At 41.8% G+C, this 18,629-nt stretch overlaps 1 protein-coding gene across 8 annotated transcripts in view; it reads right to left on the bottom strand.

Annotated features, from left to right (window-relative positions):
• gli2a (GLI family zinc finger 2a) overlaps window positions 1-18,629 on the bottom strand; it is a 412,735-nt gene that overhangs the window by 192,892 nt on the left and 201,214 nt on the right. For 2 of the 8 annotated variants that reach the window (XM_060827038.1, XM_060827037.1), the window contains exon 4: window positions 14,215-14,463. The exons of 1 other annotated variant lie outside the window; for it this stretch is intronic. In XM_060827038.1, the coding sequence (XP_060683021.1) occupies window positions 14,215-14,463 (249 nt within the window). Of the gene's footprint in view, window positions 1-14,214; window positions 14,464-15,591; window positions 15,854-16,240; window positions 17,076-18,629 lie in introns of those variants that run through there. 5 more of the 8 variants (XM_060827039.1, XM_060827042.1, XM_060827043.1 and 2 more) reach the window with 5 other exon arrangements.

The following is an 18,629-nucleotide window of genomic DNA, read 5'->3' as shown; positions in this document are numbered from 1 at the left end:
AATGCTTAAATGACCAGACAAGGTAAATGCAGAAAGAATGTTTCTCTTGACAGGAGGTGTGCAAAGAGAGGGGGTGGAGTCTCAGAATAAGAGCAGATGACTCAGGATTGAGATAAAGAGAAATGTTTTCACTCAGACGGTAGTGAGCTTTTGAAATTCTCTACTCCAGAAGGCTGTGGATCATTGAGTATGTTCATGACTAAGATTGATGGATTTCTACAGATTAAAGAATGTAGCTACGTCTCTGCAGTGATTATAATGAGACCAGTCATGTAGACCACATAGTATGAGTTCCTTGATTGGGGCTGTTAATCTGGTCCAATCCAGGAGCCCTAGCTGACAGATAAGAACAGAAGTGTCAGATGTTCTGGTCACTCCAAGAGTTGGCTCTGAGGGAGCTAGATCAGTGTCAAGGACTCTCCATGTGTAAATAAAAGGTGACTTGAAGGTGGGAAATCAACCTCTGTGGCGTCATTTCAGTATCAGGCATGTCTCAGTGAATAGCACGGTCACCTCTGAGCAGCAAATTATGGTTTCAAGACTCATTCCAGAGACCTGAATACAGACCTCCAAAGAAGGGCTGCATGAAGTGATGAGGAACATAGAAACATAGCTATAGGAGCAGGAGTGCCCAGCCAGCAGTCGCACAAATGAAAGAAGAGAAAGCAAGAACTATGGGGATAGCGAAAAAGCAACAGTGAAATGGGAGCTTAGTCATGGTCTAGTTGAATAGCAATGTCGATTCAAAAGACTGAATAGTCCACTAGTTAGGGAGTTAAATCATTACCTTTACTTTTATGCTCATTATTTGCCTTAAGAATCTGTAATTACTTGTGAATACACCAGAGGGAGCCCAATTATGGAGGTAATTTTGTTTTCATTGTGTAAACTCCTGGCTTGATGATGTTGTATCAATTGGTGAGAAACCAATCGAAGCTCAGATTCATTAACCCTTCAAGAGAAATCATTTCTTTTCAATGTTATTCAGACATAAGATCTACAGCAACTAGTAAGGCAAGTGAGTGCCCTGGTTGCATCTGTCTGTGCCACGTTGTTATTGTTGGGTAGCAAGGTTTTCAGCTTTGCAAAGAGCATAATTGTTGTAGACTGGATTGGCTGCTTTGCCCAGTTTAGTTCAGATGATTTCCAATCAACCTGTTCAGTGATATTATTACATACTTCTGGAGCAGGTGGGACTTGAACCCAGGCCTCCTGGCCCAGAGATTGGGACACAACCTCTTCCTTACCAATCTACCTATTACAGGTGCATCTGTCCATGTTAAGATCAGTAGGAGGACCTCTGCAGAGGCCTTGTGGAAACTAGTTCCTGAATTTTCACCATCATGTTGTATTTTCTAAAATAAGTATTTATTCCTCTGATTGGGGCATCACTGAGCAAGCCAGAATTTATTGGCCATCCCTATTGTTCAGAGGGCAAAATCAGAAGTCACACAATGCCAGGTTATAGTCCAGCGGGTTTATTTGAAATCACAACCTTTCAGAATGCTGCTCCTTTGTCAGGTGCAACTAAACATCAACTAGATTGCTGTGGGTCTGGACTCACATGTAGGCCAGACTAGCTGATGGCGGCAGATTTCCTTCCCTGAAGGATATTAGTGAACCAGATGACATTTTTCCCTGACAATCAACAATGGTGTCATGGCCATCAGTAAATTCCTCATTCCAGATCTTTGTTGAATTCAAACTCTACCACCTGCCCTGGAAGGATTCAAACCTAGGTCCTCAGAACATTAACTGGGTCTCTCTGGAATAACTGACTGGCAATTATAGCACTGAACTGTCGCCTCAGGTAAAGATTTTTAAATCTAACCTGTCTCTGGTATGCTTGGCTTCACCTCAATGACAGGTGGGATTTGAACCTAGCCCAGGGGTAATGATAATACAACTGTGCGACAATAGCTCCCTCCAGTTAAGTCATCCCCTCTCCACTCTGCTGCCTTCCATTTGATGCTCAAGTGATTCGCACCTTTTCCCATTTCTTCACATCTGGTTAACTTTTCCAGGTAGAAGATCTGATTTTGCCCTGGACAACGGTTTCACATCAAGAATTTGCCACAATTAACGTGGTGACAGGGTGTTCCTTTCTCACCTCTCACTGGAAAGTTGGCGCTTGTATGGCTGCTGGGGTTTGGCTACATGTGTGTTAAGACTTTGGTCCTCATGTAACTTGCCTGGGGCAAGCGAGGTTTAGATTAGATTACTTACAGTGTGGAAACAGGCCCTTCGGCCCAACAAGTCCACACCGACCCGCCGAAGCGCAACCCACCGATTCCCCTACATTTACCCCTTTACCTAACACTACGGGCAATTTAGCATGGCCAATTCACCTGACCTGCACATCTTTGGACTGTGGGAGGAAACCGGAGCACCCGGAGGAAACCCACACAGACACGGGGAGAACGTGCAAACTCCACACAGTCAGTCACCTGAGTCGGGAATTGAACCCGGGTCTCTGGCGCTATGAGGTAGCAGTGCTAACCACTGTGCCACCATGCCGCCCACACGGTGTTTTGACAGCATACACATGATGCGACCATCATGAGTTGACTAGTTATGGTGATTCAGGGTGAGTTATCACTGAAGTGTATTAAGTTACAGCACAGATGGAAACCCTTTAACTGATCAGGCCTGTGAAACAGCAGTTGTGCTCAGATCATATCCCGTTGCTTGAAGCTCATTAGGGGAGACAAGTAAACCAGCTTTTCTCCTTTCTAGGGCTGAGTATTATTGTATTCACTCACTTTGCTGGTGGGAATATGATGGGAGGGAATGAAACAAATCATTTCCAAAATGTATGCAATTGGTTAAATAAAAGCAAAATTCTACATAGCAAAAAAAATTCCTCCAGTGCAGACGTAGATCATTTGGTCCAATGAATCCGCACTGACCCTCCAAAGCGCATCCCACCCATTCTCAGCCCCAAAAGCTGATATTTCCAATGACTAATCCACTTGCCTGCATATCCCTAGTCATTATGGACAATTTAGCATAGCCAGTCCACCTAACCTGTATATCTTTGGACAGTAGGAGGAAACCAGAGCATCCTGGGGAAACCCACATACACATGAAGAGAATGTGCAAACTCCACAAAGACAGTCACCCGACTGAATCCAGGTCCCTGGTGCTGTGAGGCAGCACCTCTAACCACTATGCCATCCCTAAAATCTGAAATAAAACAGAAAAGTGCTGGAGAAATGCAGAAAGGGATAGAAAAAAAGTAAAATTTTACCAGGCTATGAGTCACAAGGGCTATGGTAAACTAAAAGGAACAGAGTTAATGTTTAAAGTCAAATGTGGCTCTTCTCAGAATAAAAGGCATCTCAAATTCAAAACTTCTGCTCTGTTTCTTTTTCCACAGGTGCTGCCAGTCCTGCTGAATCTCTGACACTTCCTGCTTTTTCTTGATATTTCATCAGTTTACTTTTTCCTAAGGACCTGCTCTCCTCTGCAAGTGTCACACACTTACTTGCCAACATGGCTTCACTCCTCCTGACCACCTCCAAGACTGATGTCTCCAACACCACATCACTCAGCCTGGAACCCACACTCTGACCTCTGGCAATAATTATGCAGCACAGCTGTTCTTTCAAAGGGACAGGCTGCCTTTAAGAATGAAAGTCTGGCTGAACCACATGCTGCGTGAGCAAGGGATGGTACGGTGGCTCAGTGGTTAGTGCTGCTGCCTCATAGCACCAGGGCCTGAGTTCCATTCCAGTGTCAGGCAACTGTCTGTGTGGAGTTTGCACATTCTTCCCGTGTCTTTATTGGTTTCCTTCCACAGTCCACAGATGTGCAGGTTAGGTGGATTGGCCATGGGAAATGCAGGGTTACAGGGATAATGGATCTGGGTGGGATGCTCTTCAGAGGGTCAATGTGGACTTGATGGGCTGAATGTCCTGTTTCTGTACTGTAGGAATTCCATGCTCATAGCAGAACACTGTCGAGCCTCAGCTCAGCATGGAGAGAACCAGTAGCACTACAGAGGTGCAGGCTTGACACTTCCGCTGGTGAAAGACTGCTCCAAATTTACATGCACCCCACATGTAATCGGAACTAGCATGTCCCAAAACTGGGTGAAGCAATGCTAAACCCAAAATCTTCATACTATCAGAGCACATCCATCATTTTATTTCACCATTCTTCACAGAATTGGCATTTCTTTTTCAATAAACAGGGATTAGAAGCTGTCAAATAAAGAGGTGTCACAGGGGCAAAAGAGTCTCAGGCATCTATTTCTCGGATTGACAGGATATTAGTGATCACTCTGCTATGTTTTCCTACAACATCTGCACCTTGTTTATTTTTGTGTCTGCTTTTATCTCTCACCAACTTGAAGAAAAAAGGACTGTAGCATTTTATAAGCTTACTTCAACAAAAAATATGCAGTATGGGAGAATGGCAAGACTGAATCCACACTGCCAAATGTCCACTCTTCCAAAAGGTACTCTGCTGATGTACCAATTGCAACATAAATAAAACTGACAGCAAATAACACAAGCACAGACTACAGGAAAGAGCCAAATGGGGCCTAAATGTGGTCATGTTACTTAGATAAACACATGAACTCCTACATCAATGTTTCAGAAACTAGCAAATCCCATTTACTTGAAAAAATAACATTTTTATGCCATCTGTAAAGTCTTTTCAAAAGAGCTGGAGTCACAACAATTTTGCACAGCGTTTGATATGTACTGCAACTTCCAGGGAAGATATGAACCAGATGCGTGGTGTTGTTAGTTTTAAGAAACTCCCTTCTCATTAATCTGGGAATTTGTTACATAAAGTGGATACAGCAAAACCTTTCTTATCCCACTGTCAGACAACTAGAAATGTATCATATCCTTGCCCACCATCCCCCAATCCCAACATCACCCACCATCACCTCCACTCCTGTCCAGAAATTGAACTTGAAATAATGGGTGTGATTTATTTTATTTGGGTTAATCACAGAATTATTATTGCTCAGAAGGAAGCTTTTCAGCTCATCATGACATCACCAGCTCTTCAAATGAATATCATTACCCTTGTGCCAATCTCCTGCTTTCGCCCATCCCCTTGCACACTATTTCCATCCAAGTAACTACCCAACACCACCGTCTGAAACAGCAGAGACAGGATTTTCAGTGGAATGCCTGGCACATTTTATCTGTTATCCCACAGTGTATTCTCACTGACTCATGTGAGTACACGGCTCCAGGAGAATTTGTTTCTAAATCCATTGTCTAATGATAAATTACCCTGTAGAGACTGGCAGTGACATTGGGCAATTTGTCCATCATGCCCCAGACCAAAGTCCGCTCTCCCTCTGGTACAAAGAACAAAGAACATTACAGCACAGGACCAGGCCCTTCAGCCCTCCTAGCCTGCGCCGATTCAGATCCTCTATCTAAACCTGCCACATAATTTCTAAGGAACTGGATCCCTCTGCTCCCTGCCCATTCATGTATCTGTCTAGATACATCTTAAAAGACACTATCATGTCCGCCTCTACCACCTCCGCTGACAACGTATTCCAGGAACGCTCTGCCTGAAGAACTTTCCACACATATCTCCCCTAAACTTTTCCCCTCTCACTTTAACCTCATGATCCCTGGTAATTGAGTCCCCCACTCTGGGGAAAAAGCTTCTTGCTATCCACCTTCTCTATATCTCTCATGATTTTGTAGACCTCAATCAGGTCCCCCCTCAACCTCCATCTTTCTAGCGAAAATAATCCTAATCTACTCAATCTCTCTTCATAGCTAGCACCCTCCGTACCAGGCAACATCCTAGTGAACCTCCTCTGCACCTTCTCCAAAGCATCCACATTCTTTTGGTAATGTGGCGACCAGAACTGTACGCAGTATTCCAAATGTGACTGAACCAAAGTCTTATACAACTGTAACATGACCTGCCAACTCTTGTACACAATACCCCGTCCGATGAAGGAAAGCATGCCATTTGCTTTCTTGACCACTCTATTGACCTGTGTTGCCACCTTCAGGGTGCAATGGAACTGAACACCCAGATCTCTCTGTATATCAATTTTCCCCAGGACTTTTCCATTTACTGTATAGCTCGTTCTTGAACTGGACCTTCCAAAGTCCGTGTATACAATGTCTAGAGCCCTCTCCTGGTCAATCAACTTTGTCGCTTCCTCAATGAATTCTATTAGGTCGGTAAGATATGACCTTCCCTGCACAAAGCCATGTTGCTTATCACTGATAAGCCCATTTTCTTCCAAATGGGAATAGATTCTATCCCTCAGTATCTTCTCCAGCAGCTTCCCTACCACTGACATCAGGCTCACTAGTCTATAATTACCTGGATTATCCCTGCAATCCTTCTTAAAAAGGGGAAAACATTAGAGGTCTCCAGTCCTCCAGGACCTCACCTGTGTTCAAGAATGCTGCAAAGATATCTGTTAAGGCCACAGCTATTTCCTCTCTCGCTTCCCTCAGTAAACTGGGATAGATCCCATCTGGATATGGGGACTTGTCCACTGTAATGCCTTTTAGAATACCCAACACTTTCTCCCTCCATATGTGGACTTGACCTAGAGTAATCAAACAGCTATCTCTAACCTCAACCTCAACATGTGCCTCTCCACAGTGAATACTGATGCAAAGAACTCGTTAAGAATCTCACCCATTTTCCCTGACTCCACGCATAACTTTCCTCCTTTGTCCTTGAGTGGGCCAACCCTTTCTCTAGTTACCCTCTTGCTCCTTATATATGAATAAAAGGTTTTGGAAGTTTCCTTATCCCTGTTTGCTAAAGATATTTCATGACCACTTTTCACCCTCTTCACTCCTCGTTTCAGTTGGTCCTACATTCCCGATATTCTTCCAAGGCTCCATCTGTCCAGTCACCTAGACCTTATGTATGCTTCCTTTTTCGTCTTAGCTAGTCTCACAATTTCACCTGTCAATATTATGGTTCCCTAATATTGATATTTCTATCCCTCATTTTCACAGGAATATGTCTCTCCTGCACTTTAATCAACCTCTCTTTAAAAGCATCCCACATATCAAATGTGGATCTACCTTTAAACAGCTGCTCCCAATCTCCATTCCCCAGCTCCCGCCAAATTTTGGTATAGTTGGCCACCTCCCAATTTAGCACCCTTCCTTTAGGACCACTCTCATCTTTGTCTATGAATATTTTAAAACTTATGGAATTGCGATCATTATTTCCAAGTACTGAAACTTCAACCACCTGGCCAGGCTCAATCCCCAGCACCAGGTCCATTTTGGCTCCTTCCCAAGTTGGACTATTTACATACTGCTCAGGAAAACCCTCTGGATGCTCCTTACAAATTCTGCTCCATCTAGACCTCTAACACTAAGTGAATCCCAGTCAATGTTGTGAAAATTAAAATCTCCTATCACCACCACCCTGTTGCTCCTACATCTTTCCACAATCTGTTTACATATTTGTCCCTCTATCTCATGCTCTGTAGTACAGCCCCAACATGTTACTGCACCCTTCCTATTTCTGAACTCTGCCCATTTTGCCTCACTGCTAGAGTCCTCCATTAGCACAGCTGTGGTATCCTCTATGACCAGTAATGCAACTCCTCCGCCCCTTTTATCTCCCTCTCTATCCCGCCTGAAGCATCGTTATTTAGTTGCCAATCATGCCCTTCCCTCAACCAAGTCTCAGTAATAGCAATAAGATCATACTCCCAGGTACTAATTCAAGCTCTCAGTTCACCTACCTTACCTACTACACTTCTTGCATTAAAACAAATGGTAGATGGCACTATGCTAAGTCCTAGTGTGTGGTTCAAGGACAATCTTTCTTTCTCAAACCCATGGTACTGAAATTCATTATACCATAATTGTTAGCCTGGATGGGATCAGTTAACCTTAGCGTGTCAGCTTGCAACCAAATCTCGAGCTTGCATAGCTCACTAGATCACCAGGCATTCATTATCCAATCATGTTGGAATGGAGGTTAGTTTGAGGTATCTCACAGCTTTCATGGGATGTGGGCATCACCGACTGGGCCAGCTATTATTGCCCATCTTTAATTGCTCCTGGGAAGGTAATGGTGAGCTGCCTTCTTGAAGTGCCTCAATCTTTCAGCAGTAGGGACACCTAGAATGTTGTTAGGGAGGGAGGCTCAGGATTTTGACCTAGAGATAGTGAAGGAACAGTGATATGTTTTCAAGTCAGGATGGTTAGCGGCTTGGAGGGGAACTTGTGGCATCCCCATGTAGCTTGCTGCGCTTGTCCTTCTAGATGGCAGAGGTTGAGTATTTGGAAGGTGTTGCCAAAGGAACCTTGATCAGCTACTGAATAACTGTGGCAGCCTGATCAAAATAAATGTCAACGCATACAGGAGGCTAGCTGTTTACCCTAAAAGCTCGTGAGGTATTGAAGGCTTCTGAGAATCGCTTTACTGAGCATTCAACTCATCCCAGTTACAGTCAAACTCAACTCAACCCTGGCAGCATATGTGTTGAAAGGATTCAAAGCTGGCAATAACCCCTAGCTCCATCAATCTGTCCTGAAATTGACAGGACAAAAGATGGTCTGCACACGTTTTCTCCTTCCAAACCCATCATCAACTCAATCTATAATAACAATCTTCACTTTTTTTTTGTTTGCCAGACTGTTTGAGGTCAGTACGTTTGAGGCATGTGTCGACTGGCGGGAGTTGCCTGGGCAAACTCACCACTTTTTTGTTACAATGAAGTATCAGAATCTCCAAGTTATCAACTGTCATGCCACAAGAGCAGAAAATTGTTCCTGCCTAAATATAAAACACTCCACAAGATGGGGCAAAGATGTTCAAGTAAGTTGGACATCTTTCACCAGAGCTGCCCATATAGAGTCTGAGGTGCTATGGAGAGACAGCATCGCCAATGATGAAGTACTGATCAGTGGCATCTGTGAGATCGTGTAACTGAGGGATGACTGAGAGTTCCTGACTGTACATCCTGTCAGAGTGGCAGGAGAATGAACACACAGCAAAAGATACAGAAGGCTGGACAGTAATAACCTGAGCCGGCAAAATACATTTATGAAGGACTTCAAAAGTGGGATACCGCCTGAGTGAAAGGGATTATGATGGGCCAGGCTCGGTAACAGAGTCTTGCTCCCCATTGTCCTGTTCACATGGGACTGGAAGAAGCAAAGAGGCTAGTTACTCAGTATAAATCTTCAACGACATTGCAATTCCTTCAAACACATACCACAAACAGAGCAGTCTTGCATTTAAATAAGCAGCAATGCCTTCTTTATAATGACACAAACAAAATAAGATCAACAACAAGATCCAGTCGGAAAACATAATTATGAACAGAGCCACTTAGCAATGCTTCTAATTAAAGAACAAAATCCTGATGTTGGGTTGGAAAGTTTGCCAAGAAAAAGCAGGAATTCCAATAGATCATATCACATTTACCAAAATGCCTTATTTTGGCATAATTAAACCCAATTAAAGATGTTTCTGTGAATATGATACTTGAACCGCAAGAACGCAGAACTATTCGTGACTGCTCACAAACTCTGAGGATTGGGTTTCAAGGAGCATTTCAATCCTTTCAGTTTTGTAAACGACATCCAGGCAGACAAAGGATGAAACTCACCTCCAGCTCTATCCATGGGAATTTGTTTTTACTATACTGTATTATGGAAAACATTGTAAAGTTTCAGTGTGGTAGCATTTCGGGAGTAGTAACAATAATTCCATGAGTTTGAAGATACTCATGGATAGGGATGACAGCAGTCCTCGGGTGATGGTGTTAAATTGGCGGAAGGTGACCTGCAAAATATTAGGCAGGCACTGAACAATGTTGATTGGAGCTGGATGTTTGAGGGTAAATTCACACTGGGGGACACGGTGGCATGGTGGTTAGCACTGCTGCCTCACAGTACCAGAGACCCGGGTTCAGTTCCCGCCTCAGGCGACTGTCTGTGTGGAGTTTGCACATTCTCCCCGTGTCTGCGTGAGTTTCCTCCCACGGACCAAAAGTGTGCAGGTTAGGTAAAGTGGCCATTCTAAATTGCCCATTGTGTTAGGTGAAGGGATAAATGTAGGGGGATGGGTTGCGCTTCGGCGGGTCGGTGTGGACTTGTTGGGCCGAAGAGCCTGTTTCCACACTGTAAGTAATCTAATCTTATCTAAACTATTTCAAAAGGCAGTTGATAAGAGTTCAGGAGCAGCACATTCCTGCAAGAATGCAGGATAGGTATGGCAAGTTATGTGAATCTTGGATGACCAGGGACGACATGACTTTGGTCAAAAAGTAAAAGGACAGATACCTAAAGTCTAGAGGATGGGAACTAATGAGCCTCGAACCATCCTGACTTAGAACATATCACTGTTCCCTCATTGTCTCTTAGTCAAAATCCTGAATCTTTCTCCCTAACAATATTCTAGGTGACCCTTCACTTGAAAGATTGAGGCAGTTCAAGAAAACAAATTGTTGGACATCTTTATATCCTGTTTAGCCACAGGTGAGGCCCAAGAGGGTTACAGATTAGCCAACTTCGTCCCATTGTTTCAGAAGGGTAACAGGGGTAATCCTGAAAATTACAGGCCTGTGAGTCTCATGTTAATGGTTGGGAAATTATAGGAAAAGACTCTCAGGGACAAGATCTATACACATTTAGAAGCAAATGGACTTATTAGCGAAAGACAGCATGGTTTTGTGCGGGGGAGGTCATACCTCACGAACTGGATCGAGTTTTTTTAAGGAGGCAATGAAGATGATTGACGAGGGTAAGGCAGACGATGTTGCGACAAGTGGGGTTCACAGGGAGAGGAATTTTGGACAAATGCATTTCTCAAGCTGGGATCCACACCAGTGTCAATGAGCCCAATTTTTACAGTTTTAAAAAATTTGTGTGTACAACATATATGTCAATAGTAAGGCCAGCACTTGTTGCTTAAACGCCCTGAAACCGACTAGCTGTCTTCAGAAGACAGTTAAGAGTCCATCATACTTCTGTGAAGCTGGAGTCATATGTAGGCCAGAACAGGTATGTTTCCTTCTCTAAAGGACATTTGTGAATCAGATGGATAATCAATAGTAGTTACATGGTTGCCATTAAGTTGGTTTTAATTCCAGATTTTATTAAATTCAAGTTTCACCATCCACCATGGTGGGATTTGAACTCATATCCCACAACATTAGTCTTGAGCACTGGATTAGTAGTCCAGTGATATTACTACTCTGTTAAAATCTCATCCTCAACCCACCCCCTGCCCCCAAAACCCTGCCACTATTTGCTTCTATTTTAATTACTTCTGTAGATGAAACCCAAGGAATTATTTCTGAAATTCTGCACAGCGTAGTAATCAGTCTCCCTCTGTGATTATTGCCCTCTCAATCTCCTGCTGTTTGCAATTGGAAAATAAACTACCGACATTGGTGATTTATATTACAGAGGAGAAAGAAAACCATGCTATAGTTAAAATTCTAAACCTAAAAAAAAGCAACTTCAATAATGTATTTTAAGCTCTGCTCCTTCATAAATGGGCTGTCAGACTCGAAATTCGCTGCTGTAGTGATCTGGCAAATTGTATATATCGTTCATGAGCAATACTCGTACTGGAACAACCAATACTTTTGTAGTAAAAGTTAAACACCACATCAGAGACAAGGACTGAATTACAAATGTCCAATCTGTCCTGAGCCTGTGATTATAAGAATCACAATGAAGATTCAGTCCACTAAATATTTAGATTCTCAAAATTTGATAAAGCTTTGTTTTATTTCTAATTGTCCCTGACAATAGAGATTTAAAAATGTGAAGTTGGTTTCTCGTTTTCTATTATGTCTCTGATTTTTTTTCAATTGTTGACTTCTGATTTGACAGTTTTCTTTTTGCTATCATCTTTTGTTTAATGCATCTTCTCACCTTTAGCCAGTCTTCTTGGTACATTAATGTATTAATCACTAGTGATGATTTCTGCATGACTCACTTTTCCCCTACAGGTGTGAATCACCGTCTACATGCACATTAACAAATATATTTTAATACTTTTTCACAAGATGTGGACATCACCAGCTGGGCCAGCAGTTGCTGCCCTTCTCCTGTTGCCCTTCAGAAGGTGATGGTGAGCTGCTGCAGTGTACATTCTGTTGGTTCACCCACAATGCTGTTAGGAAGGGGCTTCCAAACGTTTGACCCAGTGGCAGTGAAGGGACAGCAATATAATTCCAAATCAGGATGGTGTGTGATTTGGAGGAGGTGTGAATGGTGATTATCTCATGCATTTGCTGCCCTTGTCTTTCCAGGTGGTACTTTGGAAGGTACTTTCAAACCAGGATTAACAAACTGCTGCATCCTATCTTGTAGGTGACACACACTGCTGCCACAATATGCTGGTGTTGTCGGGCATGAGTAGTTAAAGGTGTTGGGGTAGGCTGCTTTTCCCTTGATGGCTGTGAGTCTCTCAAGTGCTGTTGGAGCTGCATTCATTCAGGCAATGAGGAGTATTCCATTACCCTCCTGACCTGTGCCTTGTAAATAGTAGGCAGGCTTTGGCAAGTCAAGAGGTGAATTACTCATCATGAATTCTAAGTCTCTGAAAAAGTGATGCTCACTTTTCTAAACTTGAGCAAAAGTTCCATTCTGTTGGAAACTGCACGACACACAGCATGCTTGATCTTTCTTATTCAGGTTCTGGCAGAGTAGTTTTTTTAAAAAAAAATGTCATGCACAATTTAGAACCAGAAGGCATGAGTGAAAAGTCAAACTCTGATGGCTTGCATTTTCTTTTTAAAACTAAAACAAGTATGGACTTTCATTCAAATTCTGCAAGAAGAATTTGCAAGTGGGAGAATAATTTGCAATATTTATTTTAATAACATATTTTGACCAGATCTTGAAAGGATTGATGCTTTACAAAACCTTTTCCCACTGAATTCAAACTTGAAAGTCACCTAATAATCACTGTCTGGAACATTTTGTGACTTGATGGACGAGTTTACTGGATGTATCATTTTGGGAACTTCGATGAGGAGAAAGTTAATGACACTTATTTTTATTGATAATGGAAACGTCTCATTGGGTCTTTTGGGAATTATAAAGAACATATTGCCATACTGAATCTTATAAAATCCAACAAGTGACCTAATTGTTCTCGTTGTATGGAAAGTAATGGAATGGCAGAACTGTACATTTTCCTTTGGAAGTCGAGTAATTTGTACTTGAAACCTTATCGTAAAGAAACAATGCTTACTTGAACTCACAGGAGCTCATTTAATTTTATTTTCCTTAACTGGGAATGTCAAAGGAACAGAATTATCCTACTGTACTTTCTCCTTTGTAATCAGGAAAAGCACCATGTGTAGTTAATTTTGCTATTTAGTGAACCACATCATGCGTTTATAAAGTGCAACGGTAATTTTATTTTCTTTTTTAATGAGGAACATGTAAATATTTCTAAAACACGGAGGTAAAAACAACCAGCCTGTGAATGAAAATCTATCAATCCTTCCAGCTCTCCATTCTCATCAAATGATTCTGGCTTTCATGACTTAAGATACTATTCTTCATTCTGCTTACCTGAAACACTGCATCTACCACAGCAGCTACTGTGCTGTGATTCATAGCTCATCATGTTACTGACTACAAATGAAAATTTGTACTTTTCCTTATTTCTTTCTTAGTTTTAACAAATTCAAAAAGCAAGTTCATTTTCCAGTCGAAGACAAGCACAATGCCTATTAATTTCTCTTGACATGTCAATAGGATCACAAAGTAATTGGCCATACTTATCCAGTATCTTCCAAGACATCGCTTAAAAGTCCTCATGGACCCTGCAGATATGGCCCTTGCTCTGGGTTAAGATACCTTTGACCTCTAACTATCCTATAATAAATTACATCTAAAATTGAAGAATATCCAATCAAAGGTGTCTACTGACCTGCACCCACAGAAACATGCCATTTTCCAATACAAAGCAGACACTGGCAGCATGCAGATGTTTCACAAGGAACGATGGAGTCACTTTTTAATGTGCATGATTTCATCAGGTATGTGGTCAAACAGATACTTTAAAAAAAACTTTGATATTACAATGACAAAGGCAGTGATGGACCAAACAAACATAAGCGACGCTCCAGGTCTCAAAAAATAAGTGACTTTTCTGACTCATTTACTATTTTACATGATCTGGTGGAACTATCCCTCCTGTGAAGGGCACTTTCTGTGTAAAACAGAAATGAGTAGCAGATATGTGGATACGTACAATAGCGTTGGTCCATGTAGCCATTTCGGGGGTCCACTGACAAACAGACTGCCCGGTAGGGAGTTTGCGGCTCGGCTAAGTCTGGCAGTGAGCCCAGAGAGTTCTTGGTTTTTGAGGAAGAGCTAGAGTCTTCACTGGAGCTGCACGGCTCTTCAGTTATCTTGCAATAGGACAGCCCTGTCCCGTGTGGCCGCATTGAGATTGCATTCCTGCGCTCTCTTACATAGTCAGGCCAGGGGCTTTCGACTTCTGTGTGAAGGAAGGAGAAATAACAAACACTTTTACCTGTTATTGATAAACCCATATTAAAACTTAAGCAATGTCCTCTTTTCCCCACGGGTGTCTCGTACTATTCTTACTATCAATCCATCTTTGCTTATTTTTTTTGAGAAAAATTAATCTCAATACTTTGCCCACACCCTTTTTCCTCCGGATCCTCCGGATCCTTTTTGATTTCTATTCACCTTCTGGTTTGAAGAATTGATATGGAACATCGCTCTTGTGATACAATGAAAATTTATCAGGTTTGCAACATAGGAATTTTAGCATTGTGGATTCGAAGGATAAAATCTCTCGATGCTCAGATTCTAAACCCACATTAACATTTTCACAGTGGGTTATTCTCTTCATCATTAACAGAATCATAGAATTTTACACTACTGAAGAGGCCATTCAGCTCAATTGCATCTGTAGTAGCCCCTGAAAAAGCTACAATGAGTCCCAGTTGATCCAATTTAAATAACCTCTCGTTACATTGTGAGGCTATAAACTGAGAAATTCCGAGGGATTATCAGCATTTTCCCAAATACAGCTTGTAATTGTTCACCCAGGCACAATCACCGAGCAATTCTTATGAAATAAATGAAAAGCAGATTCCAAAGGCTGAAAAGCAGAGTACTTTAGAAAAGGCCCTGTTCAATTGAGACGTAGGACCAGAAAATGTCCAACTGACATCTGGGATCAGGACTCTGTCAGATGGAAATCTGGGATGGATCAGGGAATTGTCAATAAAGATCAGGGAGCTGTACCCTTTCCAATGGAAATCTGGGATCAAACTGTCCAATTAAGATCAGGAATCATCACTGTCAAATCGAGATTTGGGATCAGGATCAGGAATCTGTTAAATAAAGATCTGGGATTAGGACAGTACGTTTCTGACCAGAGAGTCTAAAGAAAAAAAATGGAAAGGAAGGAAAACTGAACTGGAAAAACAAAGGTAATTTTCTTCAGAAAGCCAGGGGTCAAACTAGTGTATCAATAAAACTTACACTTCCCCAGACGACAATCGACAAAAGTTAAAGAAATGCCAAGACGCAGCGCCGAAATAGACCAGCAATAGCAGCAAGACTGTTACATTCAAACAGGAGTCAAGTTTACCTTATCAGAGAAAGGAAAATGTCAAAGTTGTCCTGGCGGACACCACTCGGCTTGGAGAACTACGAGTCTAAGTCTTCAAAAAAAACCCAGCGACTTACTGCAGCGCCTGAGAGATGCAGAAACCAGCCTGCCTGTAGCAGTGAGCTAGGAACATGAATGCTACAAACGTGTTCTGCCATTGATCTATTCTGTCAGGGTTGTTCTACATTTTTCGTTATTATAAGTTCCCTGTGGGTATTAGAGGTCGAACAGAGACATATCACTATTCAGGACAGAGAAGAGAAATAAAAATTAAACACTATACTGAATCTAAATGCCACCAAAAAAAAATACAGAGATTGAGGACACTTCAGCATTTCTGCTTCTAAACTTTCAAACACTTTACTGGCCCCAGGCAGTGAAATCTCTCCAAATCTTGCACAAAGGGAGCTGTTAATCTGAAATCCACTTTTTAAACCCCCGCACCCCCCCCCCCCCAAGCCAACGCAGGCTCAAACAATTATTTAACCTTTACCAATCAGAAATATCTATCTTTGAAACAAACTGGAAGAGAGTAAATCCACTGAAGTGTAACACACATCTGCAATTTTCTTTAAAATATGACTTTACAGTTTATGAAATGGGTGATGAGAATGAGTTCAGTACTCACTGGGATGATTTTCACCATGAATTTAGACTGGGAAGCAGTGAAGCAATTTTAGTGCACTACTCTGCCCCAAACCTGCACAAAGCCTTGAATGGTCGGACAGCTTTTCAAACGCTTCCCGGAACAATGAGGCCATTTCAATATGAAGCTTTCTTTTCCTCCTCCTCCGAGTGATTAACATTCAGCCCCATGCCCTCAGTTTTAAAAAAAAGGCGAGTTATTCTCCAGTTAAAGGTTTCGGAGGAGCAGAGGGTCAGGTAGCTAATCATTAAATCAAACTCCTTGTCAGCTCCTCACAATTACTCCCGCTGAAAGAGAAGGCTTTATTGCTTCAGTTTATGCAGAATAAATAACTTTTACAAAAAAAAATTTTCTTTGGTAAAAAAACACGGGGGAGGGGTCAACAATGGCATCAATTACAAGGGATACTTTTTTTTTGACAATCGCCACTGGTCCTCTCTGTGGTGGCACGTTTTGCAACGAAAGCTTGGTTTTCTGAACTTTCTTTCATTCCTCTCTCTCCTGCCAGCAAATCTGTAACACTCAGGCAACACGCAACTTGCTCCCTCAGCCAGCTCTTACTGTCGTTTCCAACCCACCTCGCTTTTACTGCTCATCGCGTTTACACGCACAATACCCAAATTCTCAATAGGAGAACTCAAGCGTGAAGAAAAATCACTTGTTCTCCTCCCATCTCCAATGGAAAGAACGCTTAGGAATTCCTAAAATCTTCCCTCCAAAAAAAGAAACAAAAACTCTCGTGCAAACTGTGGTCTGGGAGCTCAATTTGAACTGGTCAGGACGTTAAGCAGGAAAAACCCTCTTGCTTCTCCAAAAAGAGGACGTCACTTTCCCCCATCCCTCCCCACTTCATTTCTAAACCAGAGGATTGTACTACCACCGGAGTGTTTGCTATTCTCTGCCAAGATATAATCAAAATGAGAAACAGCCACAAAGCAAGTCGATGTGAATCTAAATAAACAAAAGGGCTCATGTAGCTCCCTCCCTGCACGCTCTAGTATTGTGTTCAGGACAGGGGAAGGGAGGGGGTAAGCAGTTTGAGTTTTCAAGCAAGCCCTGCTCTTTTTTTCTTGGGGCTAACTACATCATGCACAGCCGTCATTGAGATGTAAGCTAATATTGTTAAAAGATCTAAACTGTGAATGCATGTACAAAGCCCATCAGCAAACTGCAATATTGATCTTTCCACAGTCTGAGAGAATGCCTTAGTGGACTCAACGAGTTTGGACAAATACTTGTATTGCTGTTGCTTCTCTTTTAAGAGTTTGTTGAGATGGCACTTCAGTGCTTCCCTGGAAGGGCACCTCGAGACCCTTGCAATCCATCAAAGAATGCAAATTGGTGGCCAGACAAAAAAACAGGCAGCCAGCAGCGTGTTAAATAACAGTGCAGCCACAGAGAAAAGTGTTTCCTGGAGAATGATTGCTATGCACACAGATAGAATAAATCCCTGGTCACCATTCATGGCGATGACAAACTAAAGTGATAACTAAGAGTAGAACAAGTATGAAGTGTTGCTAACTTGACAAAAAAACCTCAGAACTTAAAATGTTTGCGACATAAAAATAAGCTATTAGGATTCTTCCCAGCATAAATATATAATCAAAGGTAATAACTATATTTCAGAAAATTCTTCCATTTTTGATTAGACAGGGGATTGATTTTAGTTGAGTTATTTAATGCAACGTTTTGAAATTTTTTTTAACTGTGCAAGGGACTCGCTTTGCATCAGTGAACTAGAAGGGGAGGTGAAATGAAATCTGTCTATTTTCATTGGCATTCCTAACCCATCAAACATATTTTCCTCTCTCTCATCCTTCCCAGAAGATTTAAGGAATACTTGCTATTTAAGAACTATTAAGTAGCTTAAAATCAACACACAGTCTCTCAATTTACTGATCAGGAAGATTATAAAAACATGATCACTCTGACCTGAACTGTTGCTAGTTTCATCCTTTATTTATTCATAAAATTATAAAATAATAGTTGGCACAAGAATAAAAATAATGGAAAATGGAGAAGTAATTGCCAACATAATGATAAGGACGTATGTCCCTTACTCACGTAACAAACCTGCTACTGAAGTTCAACAGTGAGCCGCTTTTTAATGTATCTAATGGGATACCTCACTGCTGCTAGTTTGTATTTCCACATGCCACTCTATAAATCAACTTCAAATGGCTTTAGTAACATACAGACAGACCCATTTCTCATTTGTTTCATTAACCCTTCAGGTGCCTGAATTCCAAATGTGACTTAATTTCAAGGTAATCTTGGTCCAATTTCAGCAGGAATTTTATCCTGATATGGTAAAGACCAGAAAAGCCAAATATTTCCATTTTCAGTTAGCTCCTGGAAGAAGACGAATTAA

The sequence above is a fragment of the Hemiscyllium ocellatum genome, chromosome 7 (assembly GCF_020745735.1).
Source record: "Hemiscyllium ocellatum isolate sHemOce1 chromosome 7, sHemOce1.pat.X.cur, whole genome shotgun sequence".
Classification (NCBI taxonomy): domain Eukaryota; kingdom Metazoa; phylum Chordata; class Chondrichthyes; order Orectolobiformes; family Hemiscylliidae; genus Hemiscyllium; species Hemiscyllium ocellatum.
Note: the sequence above shows the minus strand (reverse complement) of the source record. Positions and strands in the feature narration are given on the sequence as shown.